The sequence below is a fragment of the Rhinolophus ferrumequinum genome, chromosome 6 (assembly GCF_004115265.2).
Source record: "Rhinolophus ferrumequinum isolate MPI-CBG mRhiFer1 chromosome 6, mRhiFer1_v1.p, whole genome shotgun sequence".
Classification (NCBI taxonomy): Eukaryota; Metazoa; Chordata; class Mammalia; order Chiroptera; family Rhinolophidae; genus Rhinolophus; species Rhinolophus ferrumequinum.
The window spans coordinates 73249617-73274943 of record NC_046289.1 but is presented as its reverse complement, the minus strand read 5'-3'; the positions used below and the strand labels follow the sequence as shown (position 1 = coordinate 73274943).

Below are 25327 nucleotides of genomic sequence, written 5' to 3'. Positions count from 1 at the left end.
GTGGAGTAGCTCTTAAGTTGCTCTGTCCAGTGCGATAGCCATTAGCCACACGTGGCTACTTAGATTTTAAATTAATAAAAATTAAATAAAAGTTCCTTGTTATACTAGCTACATTTCAATTGCTCAATAGCCACATGTGGCTAGTGGCTACCATATTGGACAGCACAGAGATATTTTCATCATCACAGGAAATTATATTGGACAATGTTGCTCAAGCACTGATGATTTCAGCCCCATGTATGGAGAGTGTTCTGCCCTTGGAAAGAACAGTATGCTAGACTCTGTCTTGGGTGCCAAGAATAAAGCAAGACTGAGGGCTTCTCTTTATGGGACTCCCAAGGAGCTAAGAGGGAAGGAAATCTGACAAAGGAGCCTGCAAAGTTGTTCCACTCCATCAGGGACTGCAAGGACAGTTCTGTTAGGATAAAGGGATATGGACTCATTGAAGATATTTGCTGCTTTACTAGGACTTAGAGCAGAAACTTGATACTTTAGAAATTTGATAGTAATTTGACTTTGTGCTGTTTGCAATTTGATTCCTCTTAACATTTTTCTCCTGAAAATAATAATCTATTAATCTGTTCTATTAGGAAACAAGGTAAAAGAAAAAAATGATTTCTCTTTCTGTACTCACATCAATACTTCTGACATCAAATGTATGGGTGCTTTTACACCAAGCATTTTTCCAATTCTTGGAGGACACCAACTGACTGTCCTACAGTGTAACTCAATTCTGACACTAACTGCCCTGAATTAGTGCAGACTCCATGGGTTACGGGCTCAGTCCCACAAGACTGTCCCCTACCCCTACTTCAGACACCAATCTCAAGTCCAGGTTTGTCACCTGTGCTTCTGACAACTAACTATAAATTGGAAGTTCTCACCACTCCCTTCTCAGGTTCAATAATTTTCTAGAATGGCTCACAGAACCAAGGAAAACAATTTACTTACCAGATTGCTAATTTATCATAAAAGAATATAACTCTGGAAAAGCCATATGGAAGAGATGGGTAGGGCGAGGTATGGAGGAAGGGGCACAGAGCGTCCATGAAAGGTGTCTAGCCCTTTCAACACCTAGAGTATTCAGTAACCTGTAATCTCTCTGAACCTCTTTGATTAGGGATTTTTTTAACGGAGGCTTCATTACATAAGCACGATTGATTAAATCATTGGCCACTGGTGACTGAACTCAACTTCCACTCCCTCTCCCCTATCTGGAGATCGTGGGTGGGAGGGTGTTGGAGGGAAAGTTCCAAATCTCTAATCACGCGGTTGTTTCCCCTGGCAACCGGCCCCCAACCTTAGGGGTTTTCCAAAAGTCACCTTATTAACATAAACTCAAGTGTGGTTGTGCGGAAAAGGAAGAAACTTTCCTCTACCCTTTTAGGTTCCTCCAGCTGGTCTAATGATCAAATAGACATGAGACAGATTAACATGAGAAAATAACCAAATTTAATTACATATGTACATATGTGTGAACCCCACATACATGAGAGAATTAGAGACTCCACATACATGAGAGGTTCAGAGACAGAAAGAGAAAATGAATTATAGTTGGCATTCTGAGCTAAGGATGAGGCAAAGTACCTTGGGGCTTCAGAGAGGAGGAAGATCATTTTCAAAAGAATAAAAAGATCAGATATTCAGTAATTAAAGGTTTACCCTATACATGGGTCATAAAAAGTTATTTCTGGTGGTGACTCTGATTATGGGCAAGGACCCCAATTTAAATTCTTAAGAGAGAGGTGAAAGTTTCTCGTGAAACTACCGGGTCTTGATTGCCTTAAGTTCAAAACAATTCACGTGCCAAAGTGGCACATCTTTGGGAGGCCTGTTCTGAATCCCTTCAGTGAAAAGGGCTTGTTATGAATACAAAAGATGTTCTTTTCACTGTTATTGCTCTGGAGCTAATCCCAGAACTAAGGACAAAATCAAATATTATAACAAAAGATTGCTCTTATCTTAGGAAATTACAAGAGACTTAGGAACTCCTGTGCCAGGAACCAGAGATGAAGACCAAATATATATTTCTTTTCTTTTTTTTTAATTTTTATTGGGGAATATTGGGGGACAATGTGTTTCTCCAGGGCCCATCAGCTCCAAGTCATTGTCCTTCAATCTAGTTGTGGAGGGTGCAGCTCAGCTCCAAGTCCAGTCGCTGTTTTCAATCTTTGGTTGCAGGGGGCGCAGCCCACCATCCAACAAGTAACCTTGTTGTTGAGAACTCCTGCTCTAACCAACTAAGCCATCTGGCTGCCCCTCTGGAAGCTCAGCAGCAGCTCCTTGTCTTCAATGTAGTTGTGGAGGGTACAGCACACTGGTCCATGTGGGAATTGAACAAGCAACCCTGTTGTTCAGAGCTCGTGCTCCAACCAACTGAGCCATCCAGCCGCCCCCAAATATATATTTCTTATTCTATCACAAATATCATATAAGGAAAGGGGGTTGTGGCCATATTAGGGCCAAATTTTAAAAGGCAGAGCTGTTACATATAATAGAAGCAAAAGGAGGGATTTGAAGAACACAGTGAAAATACAATACAATTGGAAAAGAGACAAGAGACTCTTCTTTCCCATGCAGAAATTTCTTTAGAAGAGTCCTTTTCTTTGGAGGATTTGTGTTTCTTTTGATAAAGAATGACATTACTTATTGTAGAGAGTCACAGTATAAAATCATGGCTTTTGCCTATAAGGGAACTCTCTTGCCCCTCCACTTTCCCATTGTTTTATGTTGGGTGTTGAATGGTAGCAGAATTTGCCCGCCCAAAATATGACACTTTAGCATAAGGATTATTTTGAGCTGAAGGCAATTAAGAAGAACCAGGATATGAGAAAAGTTCTCTGCCCTCCTCTGTGTGCCTAAAAGCAGGACATAAATTTGTAAAGGTGTCCCCTCCCTCCCCCCTACCACCAGTAAGGACAGAAGAACTCTAGATCCTTAGCCCGGAGAGGGCACCAGAGGAATCTACCTAATAAACTTTACTATCTAGCCCTTATTTTTCATTAGTTTCCTCATATGTTTACTTTACCATAATTTGCTGCCCTACATACTCAAATTCCTTTTTCTTTGTCTTATTACTTCTCTAAAAATTCATTGCTTTTTTATTAAGATGATATACGAGTGCAAATTCTAACCACCCCTTTGAGTTACTCATAACTGAGCGCTCCCAGGTGTATGTGCAATGCACATGTTAATCTGTTTGTTATTCTCTTGTTAAATTGTCTTTTGTCAGTCTAATTTACAGGGCCAATAAACCTAAGATGGGTAGAGAGAAAACAATTTTTCCTCTTGTTAAAAGATAAACTGAAGCATATTAAAACTGTTAAGTTTATTTGAGCAAAAATTGATTCCAGTCAGGCAGCATTCAGTCAAGCAGTCAGAAAGGAGCTCTGAGTTGCTGTACAAAATGTAAGACTTTTATAGCCAGAAAGGAATGGGAACAAGGAATTTATACCAGGCAAAAAAAGTGTGTTGTTTATTACAAGCTTACTTTCCTTTAGGGGATGGTAGGGGTCCTTCAAGCAGATTATCTAACTAATGCAATCAAGGAATTCCTGATGGACTGGTTTAAGATTCCATTTCTGGGAGAGCTAAAACTGTAATTAAGGTAAGCCTCAGTTTGGTGATGTGGGACTTAACATAAGTGACTCTATTTTGGGACTGTTGTCCTGTTTGTAACACTCTCCAACAGCGTTTTACTAATAAAACTTGTAAGGTCTACTCTGACTTCAGCTTCAACTTAGAATTTGATTTACCTCTTGAGAGCCATCTGATTTGCAGTTCTCCCAGTACGATCTTTTGCATGCCCAAAATATTGAGGCTTTGTGGTTTGGCCAACTTTAATTATTCGGAGAAGTAGGAGAAGCAGACAGCAAATATTTACTGAACATTCACTGTGTTTCAAATACTATGCTAAATGCTTAATGCTTAACATCTCATTTAATCATCACATTGATCCAAACATTCCAGGAACCAGGCATTGTTATTTCCATTTTATAGAAAAGGTCAGGTGAGACTAACTAACTTGTCCGGGATTAGATCACTACCAGCAGAATCAAGGTTCAAATCCACGATTGTCTTGCCCTAGAGCCTGCACTCTTATTCACTACTCTGGACATTAATTTTTACATATATTAATATTCTGATTTAAACTATTGAAACATTAGTATTAGCAATTTCCTATTGACAGATCAGTAAAAAATGTTTCAGTGATTATAGAATCACAAACTGGAAACAGTACAAGACCTGTTCTTGCTGTGTTAAGTAGTCTAGGACAGCTTTAGTTCACTATATTGGTGTTTGAATTTGCAGGTCTCAGAAAAGGATGCATTCTTAGGTGAATTTGATGTTTTTCATCTCTTCTGCTTCTCACGAGTTCCTGTGGAAACGCTAATGATGACAGTTGACATGGATCAAAGGGAGACAAAACTTAAGGGAGAAATTGATGGAAGGAGCCTGGATGATGGAACAGACCCCCCGTCCCCAAGAACCCACTCCAGAATGATTAAAATGCATCAGCCTAGCCTTTACAGTTTGAAAGTTGAATAGTGGTGAGGAAACTACCCTCCTACTTGCTGAGGAAGCAAGGAGAAAGGTTCAACTTGTTTGAGAGTCTGATGCTTCTGGCCATATTATACTGAAATAGCAACTGGCTTGGTTATCCACTCTTACCCTCCCCCCCAGCAACATCACAGAGTTTAAGCTGAACTTAAGTTCATGTAGCAGTGCAACTCTCTGTGGGTGTAAATATGAATATATTTCTTCAAATAGATTGTAAAGCTTTCTGAGGACACGGATTATTTTTCTTCTTTGTAGAACCTAAGCAAGGCTTTGTCCACAAATGATAGATAATCAGTACATTTGTTGATGCTGATAGAGTTTCCAGTCTAAACACAAATAAAAAACAAAAATGAAGGAATGCTGTCATTCACTTGTTTTAGGAATTTTGCTTGAGTAGCTAGGACAGCTCAAAGTTGTAAATAAGCTGAAAAAGTACCTGGTTATGTGCTACTGGCAACTGAAAGGTGAGATGAACTAGGTCTGGAAGGTCAAATTCATGTGAAATTCAAAGGGCAGCGAAAGCCAGATTTAAAGTAGACCTTGTTCTGTAAAAAAGTTAAAACGTTACATACAAATAATTAATCCCACTTGCTAAAATACAAAACCTCAAACCTTCAGTTTCACCTGCAAAATGAGTTGGAGTGGGTAGGGGTTGAAGCAGGCAACGTTCTTGCGGGCCTTTCAGCGCTGACATCCTGGGATATTACACCAGGTTCAAGATGCCAGCTTGGGAATAGAAGGCTGCTGAACTTGATCATATACTCTATGCACGTTAATCAACTGCTTTTTCTCCCGCCCCAATCCCGCCTCATTTTTCGCTCTCCCCTACCACCGGCTGTTTCACGACTGTATCTGATTTCCCTGAGGGTACCTACAACTTAAATAACTTCAGGCCCCAGGAGGGGCCCAATAAATGTTTGCTGAATAAATGAGTATCTATGGGCTTAGGTTCTACCACGTTTATTCGAAAGCACTCGCAGGGCCAGATCTGGAATCCAGCTCAGGGCTCTGTAGAGGTCAAGCTCACTCTTTATCTCCGCCCCGCACCTTGCTCCTCCAATAATCACTTCAAAACTGTGTCTGCGCAGTGATTGGTCGCAGTGGTTCTCACTGCTGGGGAACTTGACGTGCTGTAACGATCTGGGACAGGCTTATGCAGTCAGAGCCCTTGACAGAATCAGGGCCGAGCTGGTACTGAACCTGTGGAACACCTGGCATTGCCTCAAAGCAGATCCAGTTAATCTTTGAGGACCGGTGGACCAAAGAAACCCGGAACCCTCGGTTAGCTGCGCGGTCCGCTCTAAAACCTCTCCCCCTCTTCCTCCCACAGCATCTTGTTGCCAGAGCAACTGTGGGCGTCACCAACGTGACTGGGGAAATAGGACAGAAAGAGAACACGTCTCCAGCACAGAGACAGAATCATTGCGCAGGCGCATTAGCTATTACTGGTTGTAGTTCGCATTTTGTAGATGTATTTTGCGTCTGCGCATTAGTTGTTTCGCACTTTGACCCGCCTCTACGCCTGCGCAAATTGGCCAATCCGGGAGGGCGGAGCTGGGTTACAGCGGTGCGCATGTGCAAACGCTACATCCGGTGTGGCCGTCGGGTGTGCTAGGAGTTTGGGGAGTGCAGGCCGGGGTACCCAGCTTGTAGTCATGTCGGCCTCTGTAGTGTCAGTCATCTCGCGGTTCTTAGAAGAGTACTTGAGCACCACTCCTCAGCGCCTGAAGTTGCTGGACGCGTACCTCCTGTATATACTGCTGACCGGGGCGCTGCAGTTCGGTTATTGTCTCCTCGTGGGGACCTTCCCCTTCAACTCTTTCCTCTCGGGCTTCATCTCTTGTGTGGGGAGCTTCATCCTAGCGGGTATGGTTCCATAAGTAATGGCAATAATAATGTGTTACTTTGGTGCGTTGCTTTTGTTCCCACTCAATTTTTGTGTATCAGATCACCGCCTCGTGAAGTTACGAGAGGAGCCTGCATTGCCCTCTTTTTGTGAATGGGGAAATTGAGTCTCAGAAAGGTTGTCACATGTCAAATACCAAACAGCCGCCTGTGAGCTGGAATTTAATCTGTAAAATAACTGCCTTTATGCTGCCGCTCAACCTGGTGGTCCACTTCACTTCCTACTGATCCGGGGAAAACTCCATTCCGACTTTCACTTAGCTTGAACACCCTTTTTAGGTTGGTAGACTTCTAAAATAGAAGACCCAGCTCTGAAGCATCTCTCACCTTGGCCTAATCTTAACCTCTGGTGAAAGGTTTCAATGAACAGTGTAAGAAATACAAGTATAGGAGCTTTGCTTGTTGAATCAACCTTCACTTGACTTTGGCTTTTAGCTGCTCCTACTCATTTCTTGTGGATGAAGCTGTTATTTCACTATCCTGAGCTCAGTTTTTATTCACATAGTTCTATTTTAGCTTTATTATTTTTTTCTGATTTCCAGCATTAATGCCTTGTAGACTGACATTTAATGAGAGCTGACTATCCCCATAAATTTTTGCCAAAAATCTGACCTTAAGCTCAACAGGGATTCGATGAATACTGAGTCCAGACTTGGCCCAGGGAGTGTTAGCCAGTCCAGTTTATGGTGGCCACCTCATGGACCTTGCCAGTTACTAGTATCGTGTCCCCATGACTTTGAAAACATGCCAGAATTCGTTTTGTTTTTTTTCCCAGCATGAAAAAAAGTCAGGCCATCAATCGTATTTTGAATCTAATAACAAGGTATTATAGTAAAAGCTTTGGGGATATATCAAGTATATGTTTTCTGTCCTTCAAGTTTACATTCTAGTTGGGACACAGATAAAATATAGCATTAAAATTGGCTGGAGACTTCATTTACAGTGGAGATTACATTATAGCTTAAAGTTATCTGTAGAATGCTTTTTACACATTTAAATTGCTAGTTCAGACTCATGCCTTCTGTCCTTCACAGAACTTAAAATAAGCCCAAGGACCTAATGACTTGTGCACTAGCCTTGTCTGGAGTTACAGTTATCCTGTTGGTCGGATATTTCATTATCTTTGAATTTTGCCTTCTCTGTGGCAGCGTTTTGGGCTTGAGGAGTCGATATGGTACCATTATCAGATGCACCAGAGAAACTGTCCTCTTTGCTTTAGACTCTGCCTCCCATTCGCCCAGATACTGTTCATGACGAAGACTTTTTATTAGCCAGATAGGGGAAGGAATCTTGAATCTCTGGTGAATTTTGTTTGATGATTTTGTCTTCCAGGTCTGAAAAGAGTAGGTATAGGGTAGGGCCTAAAAGCTGATTTAAAAAAAGACTTCTCCATGCTGAAATCTCCCTGGCTTCAGAAGCTTGTAGGGTTAAAATGACTCATCAAGGCTACTTGGAAGCAGGAGATTTGCTGAAGAGTGAGTGTGGACTAGAATTGCAGATTATTATTGTGATAAAACCAGATTTTTGAGCAGATAATTTTTCCTTACGCCAAGTCCTGTGTGAGGCTGTTGTGGCTAAAGGAGAACTGGCAGTTTCCCTTCTGTCCTCCCCAATGACAATGGCTTGTCACTGAAGAGTGCCTAGTGAAAGGGCACTTTAATAATGGAGTCAGTGTGGGGAATCGGGGTTTCCAAAGCTGTTAGACAAAAGGTAATTGGGCCAGAGACAGGAATGTACCTTCAGGGAAAAAAAGGATTCTTGACAATTCATAAGTTATCATGAAGGGTATCATTTGCATTTCTTTAACAGCATCTGAGACCTTACTAAAAGCCTACTTCCTTTGTCATTTGTTATCCTGGTCCTCAGCTGGGGGCTAGTTTTAATGGGAGATTTGTATTTGAAATTTATCCTTTGCTCTGATTGTTGGGAAGGGAAGCCTTGTACCTACCTATTTGTGGTGCTGGCAATTTCTAACTTCCCTGTGGTGTGTTTCCTGTTGGAAAAGAGGGTTGAGAAAGAGAATTATAGGAGATTGCAGGCTAGAGCTTTAAGTGCCAGGCCAATGAATTTTTTTTTCAACTTTTTAAAATTTTATTGAGGAATATTGGGGAACAGTGTGTTTCTCCAGGGCCCATCAGCTCCCATTCGTTGTCCTTCAGTCTAGTTGTGGAGGGCCCAGCTCAGCTCCAAGTCCAGTCGCTGTTTTCAATCTTTAGTTGCAGGGGGCGCAGCCCACCATCCTATGCCAGAATTGAACCGGCAACCTAGTTGAGAGTTCGTGCTCTAACCAGCTGAGCCATCCGGTGGCTCCTCCAGAAGCACAGCGGCAGCTCATTGTCTTCAATCTAGTTGTGGAGGGTGCAGCTCACTGGCCTATGTGAGGATCGAACTAGAACCCCGTTGTTCAGAGCTCGTGCTCCAACCAACTGAGCCAGGCCAACAAATTTGAATTTTATACTGTAGGTAATAGGAAAGCATCTAAGGATTTTTTTTTTTTTTAATTCGACTAAGGGAGAGACTAAAAATTGGCATTAGTATGTAGGATGAATTGGAGGGAGAAGTTCTTTAGTCTGGCTTCCTAATTTCTTTTTGGCAGTCTGTCCTCTTCCATTCCTTCTGCATGTGTGTATTTAGCATATGCTCTTTGGAAATCCGTCAGTACATTTTAAACCAACATAGAATGCTACCGTAACATCTTTAAAAAGACTGGTGTTTTTTGAGCCCTATGAAAATGATCTGTTTTCTTCTATTCCCACATGCTTGGGAGACTTACCCATAGTTTCAAGAAGGAGCCAGAAAATTTCAAGAAAATTGCCATTGAGAAATCAATCTCTCTCTCTCTCTCTCTCTCTCTCTCTCTCTCTCTCTCTCTCTCTCTCTCTCTCTCTCTTATTGATCAATGGTGTACAATATATTAGGCTTTAAAAGGACCTCAGAGGTAGACTTTTCTTCTTCCAGATGGATTTCAAAAATCCTCAACAGCTGACTGTTTACTTTGTGATTAGATAGATACCGCTAGAAGAGGACATCTGTCCTTTTTTCGTTCCAGTGCTGGCAACTTGTCTGGTTTCCTCTTTTACCTATCTGAAATCTCCCTTTCTGCTCATTTACAGTGCTATGTAGGAGGGATAAGTGGAAAAGATTAAGACTGTCCTTAGAGTAAATCTTTGATCTTGAAATAGTTTTTTAAGTCATTTCACAACTTTGGTCTATTTTGTTCTGTAATGTATATAAAACAATTTGGGATTAAAAAATAGTTTTAATCCAAAACTGTTTTGGATTAAAAAATTGTTTCCCTTAGTTTGCATATCCAAAAACAGTTTGATTTCAAAGGCAAAGAGGCCTCATCCAGAATGTATTCTGGGAGCTGTTGGGCTGTGGACTGGGGTCCAGCATCTCTTTGGGAATTACCGACCCGTCACATTTATGGGCCCTTACAGTATCTCCCGTAACTGCTATCCAAGAGATCGGAAGTTTGCCAGCCTTGTGCCTTTGAGTCCCCTAAATCTCTTTCATATCTATTGGTACTTCTTCCTCCTCAGTGACGCAGGCTCTCTAAGACGCTGTTAGCTTCCTTATTGATCACCTAGCCTCTGGTCCCTCTCCAGTCTGTCTTCCACTATGTTTTGTAGGCTTGATGTGGCTTGCAAATCTGATTGTGCCACTCTCCACCTAAAATGTATCTGTGGTTCCCAAAGAAAAGTTAAACAATTTTTCAAGGTACACAGGTACTTCATGATTTGATCCTGTTCATATCTCCAGCTTTATCTCTTTGTCTTTGCCCCCTGTCCTTTATCTTCCAGCATTATTGAGTTACTTGTTATTCCCTAAACGTGCTTTGAAGTCTCAAGCTATTTTACCTGTGTTTGACTGCCTGGGAAATTACTTCACTGCGTAGACAGCTCAGCTCAAGTGCTCCTTCCCTTTGGAACTCTTCCTTGACTCTCCCAGCATCGGCCTGTATATTTGTGTGTGTGTGTGTGTGTGTGTGAGAGAGAGAGAGAGAGACATGGCACTTTGATATTGTGCTGTATTTGCATGTCTGTCTTCCTCTGGAAGGTGAACCCCTTGAGTGTAGGGGCTGTCTTTCCATCTCTGCATCCTCAGTGCTTAACACTGTATGTTAAACTCTGAGCGTGCCTATAATAATTTAAGGAATACTGAGCGATTATGTGCCAGGTTCTCTGCCCTAGTACTGAGGAGTCTACTGTGAAGCACACCTGGTCTCGGGTCTCACAGAGTTTATAATCTAGTGGGAAATACAGACACGTAAATACGGATATAGTGCTGTGATAAGAAGTATCGGTGAGAATCGGAACACAAATGGGCACTCATCCCTGCCCAGTGGTCCTGTCACACTTCCCAGGTGTGTCTGCTTTTCCAAAATATGCTTCATAATTTCTCTCTTCACTCTTATTTCCTCCGTTCCCTTATACTCAGTTGATGATCTTGCTTTATTTTTTTTACTAAAAAAATAGACAGGAATCCTCTCATCCTCCCACCAGGGAATCACAGCAGCCTACCTGCACTTGCACCCCTACTCTTTGACCTACTTCCCATGCTGGTGGATGATGTGTCCCTTTCCTGTCAGAACCAGCTCCTTCGCTTGTGCAGAGGAACCAGTCTTCTCTTGCTCACTCAGGGACTCAGCTTCTGCAGTCATCCTTTCATTCTGCATCATTAATTTCTCTCTGTCTACTGGATCCTTTCATCATACAAACATGCTCTAATATTGTCTAAAATGTGCAATTAAAAAAAAATTCATTTGACCCCAGATACCCCTTCAGATACCGTTCCATTTCTTTCTTCTCCATCATCACAGAATTCCTTGAAAGAACAGACTAGTTCCAGTTTCTGCTTTCTCCCTTTCCATTTATTCCTTAACACACTCTTGGTGGTGGTCTTTCCTCACCACTAAGTGAAACTAGGTACTCTTGCCATCTTGCTAGATCTAGGGGCCATCTGCCTCACTTTACCTGAATGCTCAGCTGCATTTAGCGTTTAACATAGTAGTTGGCTGCTACCTTCTGTGTGAAGTACTTTCTTTTTTTTATAACACTACTCTTTCCTGGTTGTTCCTTTTCACCTTGTTGGTTTCTCCTTCCTACTGTTTGTATAAGGTGTGTGCTAGGTTATTCTCTGTCTGAGGGTGTGGTTTTTGACCGCTTCTCTTTGTATTTCTTTCCATAGGTGAATTTAAATAATGTCTATATAACTACAACTACCACATTTATATTTTTAGTTCTGACCTGTTCCCTGAATTCCAAATTAAATCCAGTTGCCCACTTGATATCTTCACTTGATGTCTGATAGGCTGTTCCTCCACCTCACTCCTTACCTGTCAGTACATGGTGTCAACATTGGTTGAGTGGTTGAAGCCAAAATATAGGATGTTTCCTTGATCCCTTGATTTCTCTTATCTCCTACATTGATTTCATCAGCAGTCCCCATCTTCTCCAAAATATAGCCTGTATTTCTTCACTTTTGTCCGTTTTTACCACCATTACCTGACCTCTTCTGCTATGTGATTCCTCTGCTTTTTTAACTCTGCACACTATTCTCCACATTGCAGTCTGGCAATCTTAGCAAATGTACATCAGACTGTTATACTCATCTGCTGAAAACTCTGAAATGTTCCGTTGCACTTAGAACTACATCCAGACTCTTCACTGAAGCTTACAAAGCCCTACAGGCTCGGTCCTGGTTTCCCTCTTGTCCGTGATCACTTCAATCTGGTCAGTCTGACCTGTTATACCAAAAACATGTCAGGGTTGTTCTTGTTATGTGGAATGCTGTGCCCCTAAATCTTTGCATGGTTCGCTCCTATCTTTCAAACTTTGGTCTTAAAAAGACCTGTTACCACCAAATGAGAAATATCTTCTCAGCCACTCTCTTATTACCTTGTTTTATTTTCTTCACAGCACATATCACTACCTCATATTTCTTTGTTTATTTGTTATTTATTACATGTATCTCTCCATTGGCATGTAAGTTCCTTAGGAGCCAGCTCTTTGTCTTGTTCGGTGCCATACACCCATATCTAGGACAATGCATGGCACGCAGTAGACACTCAGTAAATATTTTGCTAAATGAGTGAACATTTGAGGAGATAGATTAAATTAGAACTTCTGAAATGAAACAGGCTGCCGCTAGAGGTAGTAAATTTCCAACTTTGGAAGTGCTCAGGGAGAGACTGAAGGATTATTTGTGGAGGAGCTTTTGACAGGTGTTCTTTGCCTTTTGTGTACCCCAGTGCATCTGAGGGATATGACATCCCGCTTGGTAGACTCGAAGGTTTGTGATTCTCCACCTGGGGATGGCTTATCAGATTCAGGAATGGTGAGTATACTTTGGAAAGATTCCCAGGTGATTCATGCAGCCTCCGCCAGCACGCGCACCACTACCACCTCTTGGGCATTTTATGCATCAAATGGGGTGTTGATCTTTAGGACCCCCAGGGTCCTTTTCTTCTCTGGGGAACAGTGATTCTTATGTTGTCATTGGAATAACTTGGGTTACTGTCATCATAATAATGATAACACATCAATTTTTATCTACCTTCAGGGGAAGCTTCTCTTTTCTTTTGTCCCCTCATATTTCCTGAAACACTACTCCATCCTCCACCCCAGTAGCCACTGTTAATAGTTTGGTGTCTATTTCTCCATACATATATTTTTTTTATTTTTTATTTTTTTATTTTTATTTTTTTAAGAGAGATATGGAATGGAATCATTTTTCCTTTTTTTCCCCCCACTTAATATATCGTGAATATCTTTACTGTCAATCTATAGAGAGTTTATCTCATTCTTGTGAATAATTGCATGGTATTTCACGGCATGTGTGTAGTACAATTTATTGAAATAATCCCTTTAATGACATTTGGACTGTTCACTTTTTTCCAGCTTTACAAACATGCTGTTAGAATACCTTTTTAAGATAAATTCCTTGGTCAAAAGGTAAAAACATTTAACATATTAAGAGATATTGCCAGTTGCTCTCCCAAACGCGTGAACCGATCTGTACCCTGTCCCCAGCAGGATTTTAATTGGTTGCCCTTGCTTTAGTCAGTGTCCGTCATATTTTGAAGGGTGCAAGTGCTTGAAAAGATCAGTGGTGCTTCTACAGTGTTTACATGTTGAAGCATAATGAAAACTGTTGCCATGGTGATGAGCTCTGGAGAAGTAGTCTGGTAGTTTTCTGACCTTTTCTTGCTTAGTGAAGGGATAGTTGCTAGCCTGAAGCAAATTTGGGTTTTCTTCGGTAGTGTAATCATTTATCACAGGCATAAAGATACTTCAGAAGAGCGTCTTCCTGGAGCTCCCTTTTCATGTCAAATGGTGATTGCAGTTAATGTATCACATTGGAATCTTCAAGGGCAGTAGAGAGTTCTCTGTCAAAGTTAATATAACTTATGTCCCTTGCCTTTTTTGAGACGAACAGCTGCTAGAACTTTGATACCAAAGATTTTCTACAACTGTGAGGTCCTCATGGATGTTCATAATCTCTCCTATTCAATATTAATACACATTCTGTTGAAAATAATTTACAGTTTAATAACTTTCTGTCATTTAGCCCAGCTCCTTTGTTACTGCCTCAACTACATTCCAATTTAGTATAATTATAAACTTAAATCAGGAGATAAGAGTTCTGAAGATTTTTTTGTTATATTTACATAATGTTTTCCTGAGTAAGCCTTTAGTTTTTAGCCTAACTTTGAGAGGTTATATTATTTTTCTTTAACAATTAAGAGCACAAAACTTAAGTTTACAACTCGATGAGTTTTCTCAATTCCCCCATCTAGGCATCAGCTCAAGGTAAGAACATTCCCAACACCCGAGAGGCCTCTACTTTGCACCTTACCTGTCATCCCTCCTCCTGTGAAAGATAAAAACCACTATCCTGACTTGTTCGCCATAGATTGGTGTTTTTATATAGATGGAATCATACAGCATGTATTTTTTGTGTCTGGATTGTGTTAATTAACATATATTTGTGGAATTCATCCATGTTGTGTAGTCCTTTCTTTTTTTCTTTTTCACCCCCCAGTTTTATTGAGAAATAACTGACATTATATAAATGTAAGTTTAAGGCATGTATCATGATGGTTTGCTTTACAGATATTGTGACATAATTACCATAACAAAATAGGTTCAACTAACAGCCATCTTCTCACACAGGTACAATAAAAAGAAAAGAAAGAAGAAAGGAAAAAAATTTTCTCCTTGTGATGAGAACTCATAGGATTTACTCGCTTAACAACTTTCCTGTATATCGTGTAGCAGTGTTAGCTATAGCCATCATGCTGTATATTACATCCCTAGTACTTATTTACCTTATAACTGGAACTTTGTACCTTTTTACCACCTTCTAATTCCACCCTCACCCTCTTCATTGCTGTTTAGTGTTCTATTTTATGCATGTGTCTTAATTTATCGATTTCACCATTGATAGACATTTAGATTATTTCCAGTTTGGGGCTGTCATGGGTGTCATTCGTGTACGTGCCTTTTGATTCTTTTATGCATCGTTTCTGTTAGAATGGAATTGTTGGGTCATAGAGTATGTGAGTGTCCATTAGCAGTCAGATTTGTTTTATACTTCTAGATAATCATTTTTGTGTTTTATTTCTTGTACAGTTTGTCTGAGAATACAGATCAATCCACAGAACAAAGCAGATTTCCAAGGCATCTCCCCGGAGCGAGCCTTTGCTGACTTTCTCTTTGCCAGCACCATCCTGCACCTCGTGGTCATGAACTTCGTTGGCTGAATCATTCCCATTTGCTTAATTGAGGAGTGGGAGACTAGAAGAATGTAAGTAAGTTATGGTCATAGCCTTTGTACCATCATGTTGATTTTAGAAATGGAAATTGGATGGGGCTGGTTTTGCTCATGGTTGGCAAGGTTCCCATATTGCTGATAAGATGTTTGCAGAATTTTCCATCGGTCTGCAAAGTGTGCATTAATATCATCATGATTCATCAGTGCTGCTGCTTTCGGTCATTGCCTTCTCGTCTCACTGTTCTGCAAATCATTAAGATAACAGAAAATGAGAGTTTGCCTGTAGCTAATACATTAATTTCTGCACCAATAACTCCAGTAAAATAACTGAGATCTTGGAAGAGACAAAAATTGTAGTTTTGCTTTTAGATGTGCTCTAATTATTCTGATTTTGATCTTAGATGACTTTAAATGCTAGGCCATTGTCCCCGTGGTCCTAGGATAGTGCTTACACCTGCTAGACATCCAGTATGTGCTGCATGAATGACTGGCCATTTGCTAATATGTGTGCTAAAGTAGAAATAAATGGGGAAATTAGATTAGGTTGGGAGAACACTTTACAATACAGGATGAGATGCCATTTGTTTTATTTGCCATTTTTCCTTTTTCAGCCGTAGAGTTCTTTTTTTCTAAACAAACTTACATAGAATCTCAGTATATAAAGCAGCAGTGGAGCTGGAGTCGTTTGCATTGACAGAAGTTGAAAAGCCCTCTTTACTTGGACTGTCCTTCATTTGTGATTTGCCTCCCTCCCAAGCAGAATCTGAAAGCTCTGAGAAGTACATGGGTTCTTTCCAAACTATATATCAGTACTTATTTCATATATAAGAAAACAGAGGGCTGGAACAATCTAATCGCCTTCCCTGGCCACATAAGTGGTTGTACAATAGCGCCACATCCAGTAGTGCTCTTGCAATGTCCCATGCAGCTTACTGAGGAATGAATGCACTCTTTTTTATTTTGCCTTTTCACTACAAAAGTCAGTGTTGCTGTTACTGGGTGGTAGAGAAAAGAGAACCTTAAGCAATGTTATCCTTTTGGTGAAAGAATATCCCAGGATTAACTTCTTTCTGTCACTACTTGGAAATCTGTCTTTTTTTTTAACCTTCTTCTGCCTCCCTCTTTCCCTTCCCCCTCCTCCTGTCCCCCCCCCCCCCCCCCCAGTTCAAGCTGTTGTCTCTCAGTCTAGTTGTGTAGGACACAGCTCCCTGGCCCAGGCTGGTAGTATGAGCCTTGCGTTCTCCCCGGCTGAGGGGGTCAGTCGCCGTTCGTGGGTGGTCTGCTCACAGCAGCTCTCGCTGGCTGCTTGCGGCTCCCGATGGCTGCCGGCCACTCACACTGGCCACCGGCTGCTCACGGCAGCCCAGCTCCAAGGAGAGCTGTTGTTCACAATCTTAGTTGTGGAGGTTACAGCTCACTGGCCCATGTGGGAATCGAACTGGTGACCTCGGCGTTAGGAGCACGGCGCTTCATCTGCCTGAGCCACCAGGCCGGCCAGGAAATCTGTCATTTTGTTGCTGATCAGAAATCCAATACAAGAGTTAGAGCAACCATATACAAAGCGAATATAATAATGTGACAATGACTGTACTTTAATTTCTGGCATGAATTAATTAGTTACTTACAATATCACATAGAGCCTTTTCATTATTGATATCGCCTCAAAAACAGTTCTATCAGTTCAGGTGAGGTTTTCTTTTTGGGGTAATAAGTTGATAGAGATCGTTTATTCAGTGGAAAAGTTTGGGAACCATTTCTTATGTACTATTTTAATACAGTTTAACTTTTTGGATAACTGATCAGGACTTGGGTTGTCCTTCCCCTTCCCCCCTTTCTATGTGCCAGTCAATGCCTTGTTGCTGGAAATAAGAATTAAAGTAAAATTACCTTCTAGTAGGAACCTTCCATTTCTAGCGTAGTTAGAGCCACACTACATGTGAACAAAGTGCTGTGGGAGTCCAGAGAAGGGAGCCACTGTGCCATCTGGGAACAGGTAGCGGATGAGGTGTCTGACCAATGATAGATAATTCATTGAGTACAGCTAGAAAGCCGACCCACCAACATTGGCCTTAAACCTGCAAACAACATGAGTAACTTTTGAGCTCTCTGATAGTAACTTTGCTGGAAAGGTCAGAAGTCTTCTGATTGCCTTACGCTAGTTATTTTTTCTAGATGAGTCATGTGTATGCTTAAGAAAGGGACAGCGCAAACATTTCAAGGATGTTCTCTGGGCTTAGAGAGATACCAAATCATGGAGAATTATTTCCTAGGGCTGTCGTGATTGGAAGAGGCCTCTGCTGCAGAGAGCTTAGTATTTCAAAATTATGACGAAAACAGAGAAAAAGCAAGCTCAGCAGAAACTGTACTGCGTACTATTGTAACGACCTACGGCCCCCTGTTCAGCTGGAAATTATGGGCCCAGCGTACAGCAAAACCTTCCAATCCCAGATTGCAGTGTTAAATCATTTTATAGAGGGACTGCCCAGGGGTTTTTCATAAAGATCCTTCATGTGATATACACTTCACTGTCCTGCTCTCAGTTTTTAACATACATCTATTTGCCCTTTTTATGTGCTTCTAACTCAGTTCCATGTGCAGTGTGCCACAACGCTTTCAAAATAGATTCCAAGTGAGCTGTCAATATTTATACCAACTCAGAAGGTAGGACAAAACTGATTGACTATTGGCCATACTTGCCAAGTACATTGAGAGTTGGGTATAAAAAGAATAAACATCTGTAGTGTACTGCTTTTGCATGAATTTGGGAGCAACATTTAAAACCAGGAGCTGCTCTGAAAAAGGCAGATCAAAAGAAAATGGGATCAAGTTAAAAAAATAAATTTATTCTAGGAGAAGTACGGAAGTTAACAGATAGTCAGGACTCACCATGAGCCTGTCTTTAAGTGCTTCTTATTCTGTGTCTAATTTTCAAAATTACATGAGGATTGGCTTGTTAATTCCATTTATAGATGAGAAACTGAGTTTCAGAGAGCCTTGCTGGAAATCTTTCAACTAATAAGACTGATAATCCAGTCTGACATCAAAAAAATTTTCTATCCCATTTTTGCTTGAGGTTGTTTACTATAAAGTGTTTGATAATTGGCAAAGTTAAAGAAATGTTTTTAAAAAGTTACCACAGTTATTTTATTACCATCCTCTCCCCCTTATTACTTTCTTTGCTTTTATTATGACATTTGAAAAAATACAGAAAAGTACAGAGAATAATATAATAGATACCCATGTGTCCGCCACCTGAAATTAACGGATTTTGAACAGATTAATCATTGTAGATTCAGCTGAAGTTCCCTTTAAATTCCTCTCCAGTCCCAGTTTCATCCCTCTGCTGTGAGATTTGAACTTCTTCATGGCAATTTTGTTCAGCCAGGACTGATGTAAGACCTGGATCTATTAAACACAACCTTTTCCAAACTTTAAACTTTGGTCTCCTGAAAACATGTCCAAAGATGGCAGTGAGAGAAACCCTGTGGTAAAAGCTGCTCAGTTGGCAGCACTGGTTAAAGATGGCGATCACAGAGGTCAAGGACACACTCAATATTTTTTAGATTATCATAAAAATGAAAATACGAAAGTGAAAAATTCTTCTACTAAGCTTCTGAGTTGGGAGAATGTATGCACACCTAAAATGATGGTCAGTGTTTGGTGCTTATGTGGCAGTAAATCTTTTCTGAATGAATGTGTGACACAAGCTCAATAGATTTGAATGTTTAAAAATTTACATACTTTCTGTACTTATATCCTGTTTTGTTTTTCCATGTCTCTCTGTGCAGTTCTTTAAAAAAAAGTCTATCTCAAGTGTTCTGAAGGGAAATGAAGAAAAGAGGGACATAACTACATTGGGTTACAGTTTGGGAAGGAAAGTTCCTGGACTTGGATCAGAGGGTAAATTGAAATGGGCACAAAGGGACGAACCTGACCTTGGAAGTGTGCTCAGCCTGGTGGAGATTGTTTGGCTAATGCTTGTGTTAAAACCTTGTTAGTGGTTTTGTTTTTATAATGGAGGCCATTCTCTCAGAGGTCTTTATAAAAATTCATAGTGTTTAATCCTGGCTGGAGCAAGGGAGCTACAGGGCTGGGTAGAACATAACTGACAAGCAGTGCTATTTACAAATACGCAATTACTGTTGGCTTTTCCAAATTCATCAGTGAAGTGTAGTAATCTGGAGAATTATCTCAGGAAGGGACTCTAAATAGTATTCTTTAGGCTCTACTGCCACCTAGTGGACTGTACATTTCATATGTTGAGAGAATGTACTACAAAGCACAGGAGAAGATGAGTTTGGGGGAAGAACCCCTGATATCTTTGTGATAAAACCTAGTTTTTTTCCAGTCACAGGAGGGCAGCAGAGGTCCAAGTGGACATAGATGTTGGGTGGGGGGTTGCTCTATATTCTGGCCAGAAGTGGGCAGTGTGGAGTCAGGCACAAGGGGCATGGAGCCTTTAAGTGGCCCAAGGCTTTTGTTTCATAGGAAGATGGTGTGCAGGGAGGGTTGATTTCCTTTGCTTATCTTGTCAGTTCAGGAGCTCCCTTTTGGTTTGTTCTAGACCTGTATTTGCTCTCAATATGACCTCCCACTGGCAATAATCTTTAGTTTTTCTTGTTGGGAAACTGTTTATTTTTTATTTCATTTTCTCTTCGACATCTCACCTTAAAGGGAATTAGATTCAGCCACCAAATAAGTTCTCAGAAAAGGGACTATTCTGAATTTGTGGAACATGTTTTGAGCTAAGCACAGCATCATCTTTTTTCAACCTCCTTTTTCCTCAGAGGGTGAGATTAATTCTTTACCTATTCTTAAAACCTTGACTCTGCTTATTTTATTTACTAAAACCACTAATTGATCACTCTCTAATTGGTGATTGAGCTCTATTTTGTATTTTGTCCATCTAAAGCCAGAGAGAGCGAGCGTGCGAGCACGAGAGAAAGAATATCAAGTAGATTTGTGTTTATGAAGTTCATGGCTGCCCTAACTCCCTGCCTGATTTTCTCCATCCTTGCAGCTTGATGATTCCTGCTCCAGATCATCCGTGCCCCCAGGTTGCATTGGAGTCTCTGCTGGGGCTCTCGGGGGTCTGCTGTGCCTGCCTCTAACGCTGCACTTACCATATTGTTATGAAACTATCCATTCACTTCCCTGTCTCTCTCACTGAGGCTGGGGACCTCAGGGCTTAGCACAAGCTAACAGTCTCAGTGCATGTTTGTTGAATGAGTGTATGATGAATGACTCATTTTCATCTGCAAGAAAATGCTATATAAGTTACATCAATGGTTATGTGGATGCTAAAACATGTGGAAAGTACTGTGGAAGAAAGAAGCCAAGGGGAAAGTCATACGAGCGACTGTGGGGCGGGCACAAACATGAGACAAGAAGTCGGAAGACCTGCGTTGTGGACTTTGCTCTTTTGTGGAGTGGGTGGAATGGACACATAAGCTCGTCCCTGAGCCCCAGTTTCCCTGTCCGCACAGTAAGGGATTGGTCTGGATATGCATCAGTCTCTTGGAGCTGTTAAAATCTCTGATTAGAATTCAGGATAGTTCCCCGTGTGTTTGAGGATTGGGCTGTTTGTGTCGATTCTCCGTTGGGCTTTCTTTTTATTTTTTCTTCAAATTTTGTTTTTTATCCATATTACCAGATTTCCATCATCCATTCACAGGAGGTGGAAAGTTCAAGTGTGAGTAACAAAATGCACAATATTTATACAAGACCTTTTGTAAAATCAGACATTTGTAAGATTTCTTACAGTTATCACCAGGCTTGGGGGACTCACATACATTCCACATACACTGTCCACACACTAAGCCATGTGATCCTCACGGCCCATCCTGTGATGGGGTAGGCAGATAGCACTCTTCCCGTTTTGTACATCAGGTAATTAAACTGGTGAAATTTAAGTTAACTTGTCTAGGCCCTGGAGCTCGTAAGTGACTTCGTGGGAAATTAATAACAGACATTTCGACTCCCAAAATTTGTTTTCCTTCTGTATTATATTCACAGACTTTTGGATGATGAATATATACATCTTGTTAGAAGGCTTTTGTAAAAAATATTTAACTTCTCATTTTTTAAATGGGAAAAACATAGACATTGAGAAGAAAGGAGGAAGTGAGGCTATCTAAAATGTTTCAGCAAAGTTGGTCATCTTTTAATATGACTCAGAAGAAATGCAAGAGAAGTGACTTTATCCAGAGAGGGTAACCCTGGACCAGCACTTCCAATAGAACTTTCTGCAATGTGGAAATGTCCTAAGTCTGCATTTCCGGGTACGGTAGCCACCAGCCACATGTGGTTGAACATTTGCAATGTGGCCAAGTGACTGAGGAACTGAATTTTTAATTTTATTTCATTTTAACTAAGTTTAAATAGTCACCCATGGCTAAATAGCCATGGTGTTGGACAGAACAATTCTGGACAAATCTGTCAAACTCCCAGGTTAGTTTCCTCATCTATAAAACGAGAGGATTCGATTAGCTGATCTCTAAAGCTCCTTTCGTTTTTAGAAATATACCATCTGTGCCTTCTGAAATTGTGATTGAAATTGAGCTCTGAATCTTGAATTTCTGCAGAATGGTCTTTGATTCACATTTTCTCTAATTTCAGTTTTAATTGGGTGAGCAGGATCCAGGAGGAGATGGAATTGAAGGAAAATCAGTATTTGAGCATATCTGCTCAGTGCTAGTGTCTGAATAGAAATGGTGCTGGAGAAGAATACAGATTCCAAATAGACGTGACCCTGTCTGGCATTACCTTTTGTATCTAACAGAGAATAATTATTTTTAACAGTTCTTTGTGTTGTGCCTTGCTTTCTTTTAAGATGATTAGAAAGACTGATCAAATGGTGCTACTATCTTTTCTGCATGATTGAAATAGACTGAAGAAGTCATGCTAACTTTTCTCAGGTGTCTTCCATTTTGCATGTCTTGATATTGGGAAGAAATTTTATTAGTTTCCTGAAACCTTTATCCTTGGTTGGAGGTAGTGGAAACCATTCTTCTGAGCTGTTGAGTAATCTAATTTTATTGCGCTAGCATTTCAAAGTATCCTAAAACCTCTGCTTTTAGAATACTGTCTGGTAAATATATTTTTGCCTTAATAGAAGGGAGCAGAACTTTGTAAATGGAATTTTCTGAAAATCATTATCAAAGAGATTTACGAGTCATTTTTGCCTTCTAGATGGACCAGCCCCAATGTCTTTTAATTTAAATATTTTAATATCATAAAATGTCTAAACTAGACTTTTGTACGAAACTAGGATTTCTCTTATAATTCTAAATGTTCATGACTCTTTACTGAAATGGCCCTATGCTCTAGTCCTCTCCCACGTTGGCTATTGGAGCTGATGCGTTATATTAATTCATAGTCTGTTGCTTTAAAAAATTTGATGGAGTGAAAAGGTGAGTTTTAGTAGGTCTGTTTGTTCTTGTTTGGCCCTGTGAGCACTTTTTGTTTCCTGTTTTTGCTCTTTACACATTGCTGCCAATGCCATCAGATGTAGGAATGTTCTGCAATTATGTAGCATCTCTAGATACCATTGTTAGTGAAATAAAAGCACTCTGGCTATAAGTCTAAGATCTTTCCTTTAAGCTCTGCTGCTGGAATCTCCAGGTCAGAACCAACAGACAAAATAAGGTGGTGCCCTTTTACCTACTGGGGTCACCTAGCTCTTCTGAAAGGTGGTGTCTCCCAATTCTTCAAATTATGACACACACAGAAGATTACAGGATTTTTATGGCTCACTGCAGGAAAATGGACTGCTTCTGGCTAGAGACTTTGGAGGCCCTGGGGCGCAGGGGTCATTGTCCTACTGCACTGGTATAGGAGCACAGCTCTGCTGAAAGCACTAGAAAGGAAGCCTGTGTTTGCAAGGCAGGGCGCCACCTCAGCGCCCAGATCCCAATCGCATCTGACGCTAGCAGCAGTGTGGACACTTCTCTTGGAGTTATTCTCCGCCTTCTTGCCAAAAAGAACCTTATCTTGAAATGAAAACGAAATGATTTCTTTTGTATTTCCTTTGTTAAACCTGAGATTGGGAAGTTTTCTCTTTCTCCCTTGAATCCTTCCTTCCTCCATCCTCCTCCAAATTGGAATCTAGTGCTTTATAAGCTTTCTAGGTCCAGAACAACTCTTTCTGCTAAATTGCAATCTCTTCACCTTAAATAGTTTGTGGGCCGGAGAGGTCAGACAGACGTATGTAAAGACGTAATTAATTAATTGCAGAACTGTAGTTAGAGCCCATGTCTACCAATTCCTAGTCAGCTTTGCCTTGGTGTGCTGGGAATTCAGATTTGAGCGTTTAATTTTTATGGGTGCCTCTAAAAATAATCCCTCTGAAAAATTTTGCTGTATTCTGGTTCTAGCCTAGCTTAAATACAGCCCAGGATTTGGGAACCCCATAAAAGTCTATGTCTTTGTGGGTTTAGAATTTAAATGAAAGGATTGGGGGCCCTGTCTGTAGTATCATAAGATGTTTCTAAAAAGCTTGGATATTTTCTTTTACCTTTCTACTTCTTTCTTTTAGGTTCACTTTTTGATTTCCCCTGGAGAAGAGCTCTTGACATGGCAGCTTGTTGGACACATGGATTTTCTTCAGATTTATACTTTCTGATATCTCTGATTTGGTGTGCTTGGTGGAGAGCCAGAGACGTTCCCTTTGCTTCTGTGTCAGAACAACTTTGTAATGAGCATTTATGAACAGACCTCTCCCTCCATTAAGTGTAACCTTTTTGCCTTCTAAATTAAACTCCATTGCACTCCTTTCTATGCCTCTGACTCTGTCTTTTGTTTTTATTCTTGGTATTAGGATCTTTTTTCTCCTTTAGTCCTCTGTGCAAAGCTCTTTAGGAGTTGATAATTTGCAACTCTAAATCTACCTCTGTGTTTTCATTAAGTATATATATGAAGTTAATGACAAAAGGCCTGAGAAAGGGCTGACAAGCCCCGGAAAGACAGTCCTTTGTCTTTTCCCTGGAGCTGGTACTTCTTTACTAATCCTTTAGTTGTTATAGGTGGTTCCACTTTTAGGACACAATGCATTTCTGGAACTGTGTCATGAAGTACTTTGTTAGAAATTGTACTAAGTGTGTGCTTCCACATTTACAGCTGTTTTGGTATACTTTTGCGGTGAAAAGAGAAATATACCTTGGGAAATATAAGCAGAGTGAAAAAAGTGGAGGTTTACGTTTGTTTACAGGGTACAATACTTTCTGAACCACCTTCACAAATATTCTCTCATGTTATTCTTGCAATTATCTTGTGTTCCAGTCCTCATTAGATGATGAAGAAGTGGAAGCTCAGATTTGTAACTTGCTTAAGATCAGAGTTGAGGACACGGCTTGGGCAGAACAATAGGCCTGCTGGCCGAAGCCTAGGCGTACGTAGGTGTATCATGCTAGCAGCCCCCTTTCTATCTCGGATGCTCTATACAGGAAAAAAATAAGCTATGTTGAGAATTCCACTATTTAAATTTAGCTCACAGGATGAGTGGTGCTCTAGAGGTTTTCCAAGTTGACTGCACATTATAATTGCTTGCGGAACTTAAAAATGAAATCTTGATGCCCAGGCCACAGCCCAGGTCAATTAAATTAAAATCTTTGTGGGTGGCATCTGTACTTTGCACAGCTACCCAGGTGATTCTCGTTGCAGCCAAGCGGGAGAAGCTCTGCTCTGGATTCTTATTACTGGATTGTAGTCCACTGACAGCAGTAGCCACATCACCTAGGAGCTTATTTGAAAAGAACCACTGAGCAAGTCAACAGAAGCCTAAATACAAACGAGTCAATTGTAATGAGCTTTTAACTAAATTTAAACTCAAGACGCCAAAAGCAGAGTCCCACCGCAGCCCCTACTGAAGCAGAATCTTTATTTTATTGTGGTCCCCAGGTCGTTCATGTGCATATTAAAGTTTGAGAAGCACTGATCTAGAGCAGTGGCTCTCAAATTTTGGTGTATGTTACCACCAGGGAACTGGGTAAAAAGCTTGGGCTTCTGTGTTTATTAGCTCTCCATGTAACTCTGATACGCGACTAAGTTTGAGAACAGCGCTAGATCAGGAGTCAGCAATTTTTTT

The 25327-nt window shown here is 40.7% G+C and overlaps 1 protein-coding gene and 1 long non-coding RNA gene across 3 annotated transcripts; one reads left to right on the top strand and one right to left on the bottom strand.

Moving 5' to 3' along the window:
- Nucleotides 1-2368: 2368 nt before the first annotated feature.
- On the bottom strand, nucleotides 2369-5853 carry LOC117023501 (uncharacterized). Its single transcript, XR_004423216.1, has 3 exons — nucleotides 5608-5853; nucleotides 4997-5105; nucleotides 2369-4886 (listed from the first exon to the last, which is right to left on the bottom strand). It is a non-coding gene; the product is annotated as an uncharacterized LOC117023501 (long non-coding RNA).
- A 276-nt stretch (nucleotides 5854-6129) lies between these two features.
- On the top strand, nucleotides 6130-24023 carry DAD1 (defender against cell death 1). Of its 2 annotated transcripts, none has more exons than XM_033109364.1 (3): nucleotides 6130-6426; nucleotides 15102-15280; nucleotides 23780-24023. In XM_033109364.1, the coding sequence occupies exons 1-2, from the start codon at nucleotides 6216-6218 to the stop codon at nucleotides 15230-15232; spliced, it is 342 nt and encodes a 113-aa protein (XP_032965255.1). In that variant the 5' UTR covers nucleotides 6130-6215; the 3' UTR covers nucleotides 15233-15280; nucleotides 23780-24023. The 2 variants fall into 2 exon arrangements, with proteins under 2 accessions (XP_032965255.1, XP_032965254.1); XM_033109363.1 differs by having other exon boundaries at nucleotides 6131-6426; nucleotides 15102-15276.
- Nucleotides 24024-25327: the final 1304 nt, after the last annotated feature.

Excerpts from the sequence above, each read along its gene's own strand:
- DAD1 (XM_033109364.1), top strand. The coding sequence starts at position 6,216 with ATGTCGGCCTCTGTAGTGTCAGTCATCTCGCGGTTCTTAGAAGAGTAC. Across the intron at positions 6,427-15,101 it reads GGGGAGCTTCATCCTAGCGG|TTTGTCTGAGAATACAGATC; the intron begins GTATGGTTCCAT and ends TTTCTTGTACAG.